This window comes from Theropithecus gelada, unplaced genomic scaffold, assembly GCF_003255815.1.
Source record: "Theropithecus gelada isolate Dixy unplaced genomic scaffold, Tgel_1.0 HiC_scaffold_3653, whole genome shotgun sequence".
Taxonomy (NCBI): Eukaryota; Metazoa; Chordata; class Mammalia; order Primates; family Cercopithecidae; genus Theropithecus; species Theropithecus gelada.
The window spans coordinates 1-4,343 of NW_020260175.1; the positions used below are offsets into that span (position 1 = coordinate 1).

The following is a 4,343-nucleotide window of genomic DNA, read 5'->3' on the forward strand; positions in this document are numbered from 1 at the left end:
CTGGCAATATGTTTTCCAGTGAAGTCTATCTGGCTATCAGGGAAGAGCCATCTGCCCTCTGCAAAGGGAGAGGGAAAATAAAAAACCCAGGACAGGGAATATGTTTCTGCTTCAAAACCACCAGCTTTTGCCTGTCCCCTTGAGTCTTTCTAGATCATTCCTTAGACTATACACTAACAGTGAACAATCTGAAAGGAAATTAAGAAAAGGATTTCAATTCACATTAACATCAAAAGGAATAAAATATTTTGGAATAAGTTTAACCAAAGAGGTCAAAGGGTTATACCCTGAAAACTCCAAAACATTACTGAAAGAAATTAAAGACGACATCAATATATGGAAAGACATTTCATTTTCATGGATTGGAAAAATCAATATTGTTAGGATGACAATACTACCCAAAGTGAGCTGCAGATTCAATGCACCCCCCTACCGGAATCCCAGTAATATTTTTTGCAGAGTTACAAAAATCTGTATTAAATCTGACCTGACAGGCTCTTATTAATGATGGCCACAACAGAGTTACTAAGAAAAAGATGCAACCGTGCAAAGTTGGAAAGTTTTAATGACATAGAATGTAGCAATCAGTCTCTCTCACATCCCAAAGCCTTCAAAAATATAGGAGTGCAGCTTGGCCAGTATGGAACTGACCAAAAACTAATTACCAAGCTAGAATCATGGTGAGAGAAAAAAAAAAGGGTAAGAATGTATTTGGCCTATCACCTCCCACTTTGGTGTAGTAATCTGATGTTGAAAAGAAATGCTCACTGGAACATTTTAGATTTTGAATCCTTCAGATTTGGGATGCTAAACCAGTAAGTATATGACAAATAGTGGGAATCAAGAAATGTCAGAAATCCAAAACACTTTTTGTCCTAAGTCTTATGCATAAGAAATACTCAATCTGTGTGAACTGTAGGCATCGAGCTGTACAGCAGATCTCTAGAACCTCCCTGTCGTGCATAACTGAAACTGCACACACATGAACAACTTCTGATTCTCCCCACTCCCAGCTCCTGGCAACCAGCAGTCTATTCTGAGATTCACTCTAGAATTCACTTACGTGAGGTCCCTAGAGTAGTCAAACCCATGGGATCAGAGAGTAGAATGTCCAATGGAAGAAAATATTTGCAAAACTTCTCCCCAAATTTGTCTCATATCCATCAAACACACATGGTCCATGAGGACCAGATTTCCAGCAGTTCATTCCCACCCTTTCCACCAGTCAGTTCTGCATTTGCAAATGTCCACATGTATTTCTGGAAAGATCCACATAGTCCTCACCTGCCCTCTGCAGAAGGAGAGGAAACTTAAAGAATCCAGAACAGGGAACATGGTTCTGCTTCAGGGTCACCAGCTCTTGTCTGTCCCCTTCACTCTTTCTAGATCATTCCTTGCACTCTGCTCTATCTTTGGAGGTCACTGGCTCAAGTAAGTCATCATGAAACACCTGCAGAAAACTGCCCCACCTTGTGCCTCCACAGCCTGATGAATGAACTGACCTCCAGGCTTGACTCTGGTTTCCCCTGTCTTATTTCTGCTGAAACATCCAGTCCCAGGCCAGGCTGCTCAGTATCTTCAGGGTTTCAGGATAATGGGAAGTCCCATTATTACTCATCTCTAGAATGTCCTTGGAAATGGAAGCCATAGAGAAATCACATCTAGGGGGGCAAAGTAGGATGGAATTTGGAAGGGGCCCAGCAGTTGTACATTCCAGGTAAGGAACCCAAGGTGAGCCAGCCAGTCAGTTGATTATAGAGGGACTGGGAGAGTGACTCCCACTGATGTGTCTGTCCATGACCCAACACTGCTGCTCAATTCACACTTGAGAAAGTCTGTGCTTCCCTAAGACAGAGCAGGTGGCCTCACAATCTTTGAGCCCTTAGATCATCATGCATCTGTCTTGTGACACACGCACCAGCTATTGACTTTCAAGGACTCGGGTGGGCTGAGAGGTGGGAGATGCCACTCTGATTGAAAGATGCCTGTGGAGGAATCAAAGGTGCCACACAGGACAAACTTCTCTCTGTTATCCACACAGCGGAGCTCCCCAAGCCCTACATCACCAGCAACAACCTTAACCCCATGGAGAATAAGAATATTGTAGCCTTAACCTGTGAACCTAAGACTCAGGGCTACACCTACTTGTGGAGGGTAAATGGTCAGAGCCTCCAGGTCAGTCCCAGGCTAAAGCAACCCGGTAAAAACAGGATCCTCATTCTAGCCAATGTCACAAGAAATGACACAGGACCCTATGAATGTGAAATACGGGACCGAGTTGTTAGCATCTGCAGTGACCCAGTCACCCTGGATGTCCTTTGTATCTTTGGTTCCTCTGTGGGCCAGGCCACCAGCTAAAATCCAAACAACCAGAGGCCAAGCATCTCAGTCTGTCAGTTTCAAGTACAGACATTTTATTTCTGGACACACGAGCTCGCCATGACTCCCTGCCCTGGGGAAATCTGGGTAGGCACAGCCTTAACCAAGAATATAAGGGGAGGGGCTGCTCTTGTCATGGGAGACTTGGGATCTACAGCCTGTGATGGGAGAAACAGGTGAATACCTCAGGCCTCGTCTCAGTGAACACAGAAGGGTTTTGGCTGGGTCTTGAGGGTGTGTCTTGACTCAGAGGGACACTGTGTCCCTTTAAGAGACCAGGAGTATCCCCTTCCCTCGGACAACATCACCTGTGGCTTTATTCTCTTTACTACAGATGGTCCACACATCCCCAGGATTTTCCCTCCAAGTACCTATTACCATTCAGGAAAAGCCCTCTACTTGTCCTGCTTCGCGGACTCTAACCCATCGGCAGAGTATTGTTGGACGATTGATGGGAAGTTTCTGCAATCAGGACAAGAGCTCTCTATCCCCCGAATTACTACAGAGCATAGCGGGCTCTATGGTTGCTCTGCTCGTAACTCAGCCACTGGCAGGGTACGTTCCACATTCAAGAGGATCAAAGTCTTTGGTAAGTGGATCCCTGCATCATTGTCAACAGGGTTTTAGGTGGAGTCTATCTGGCTTTCAGAGAAGAGTCAGGAAAACATTTTTATTCCCAGCCTGTGCCCCACGGGCAGAAGCAAATCCTAAATTCTCCTCCTGAACCCTCCCAATTTGTCTCTACAGACCGTCTTCTCCTTGTTTTTCTGTTTTCTCATGATTGACCTTGTGTCCAGGCTGAGAAAGGTAGGGAGGGGCTTTGTCAGCCCTGAGCCCTATGTGGTGGAAGAGACTTCACAGAGGGACAAGAAGGAGAGTCCTCAAGACCAAGTTGCTTCTTGCTGTCAGCAACACATCCCTGTCCACCACGTCTTTGTTTTCTTTTACCTACTCCATGAGCTACAGGGAACATCCGAGGTTTTGAAACAAGCTCACATTTTTCCCCCAAGTGAGCGGAGGAAGCCCCTTGGATGAGGGAGGAGCAGCTCAGACTGCTCCCTTCTCTGCTCCGGGCTTGTCTGGTGACTGGCCCTGCCTGACTCCACCTGGGGTGAGACCAGCATGTATGGAGAAAGAGCCCTGGTGGCCTGTTCTGAATTCCGCTAAATCGAGCTGCCAGTTGAAGTGAAGCCTAGGCTGGAGGGAGATAAGGAGAGAGGGAACCTCGGGGCAGACTCTTGAGCTGTGTCCTGGCTCTGAAGTCACCGGCTGTATGAGGCTGTGGGCACTGCATGTGGCACACAGCACAGAGGACAGTGAGTGATGCACACTTGGAGAAATAGGGAGATTCACCTCTGGGGCTCTGCATGGCAGGAAAGGGGCCATGAAAAAAGTGTGTATTTATAGAGTGTAAGACTACTAGGACACTTTATATGTATCTAATATTAAGACATATCATTAACTATTTCTAAATGTGCAATTTAGTGTTGTGTAACCATCACACTATCCATTTCCAGAACTGTTTCCTTTTACCATATTAAACCTCTGTACTCAATAAACAGTAACTCTCACTTCTTCTCCCCCTATCCCTTAGCACATACCATTCTACTTTCTGTCTCTATGTAACTGGCTATTCTATCTTTTATAAATGGAATTATAGAATAATTATCCTTTTGTGTGTGGCTTATATCAGTGAGCATAATGTCTTCAAGGTTCATCCACTTTGCAGGATGTATAGGAATTTTATTCCTTGTTAAGTTTGAATAACATTTCGATGTATAGATATACCTCATTTGCCTACCCACTTATCTTTCAATGGACTTTTCTGTTGTTTCCATTTTTTGGCTATTGTGGGTAATGCTTCTCTGAACATCAATGTGCAAATATTTGTTCAAATTTCCTTCCATTCTATAGGTGGTATGTCCAGAAGTGGAATTGCTGGATCGAATGGTAATTTATTGTTT

General features: G+C 44.8%; 1 protein-coding gene across 1 annotated transcript; it reads left to right on the forward strand.

Annotated features, from left to right (window-relative positions):
* Positions 1-1,981: 1,981 nt before the first annotated feature.
* LOC112617719 (putative pregnancy-specific beta-1-glycoprotein 7) lies at positions 1,982-2,934 on the forward strand (the record flags this gene model as incomplete). The annotated part of the gene is made up of 2 exons (XM_025374416.1): positions 1,982-2,320; positions 2,714-2,934. Coding segments are annotated over 2 exons (560 nt in total), but the record flags the coding sequence as incomplete, so codon positions are not given.
* Between the last annotated feature and the right edge of the window lie 1,409 nt (positions 2,935-4,343).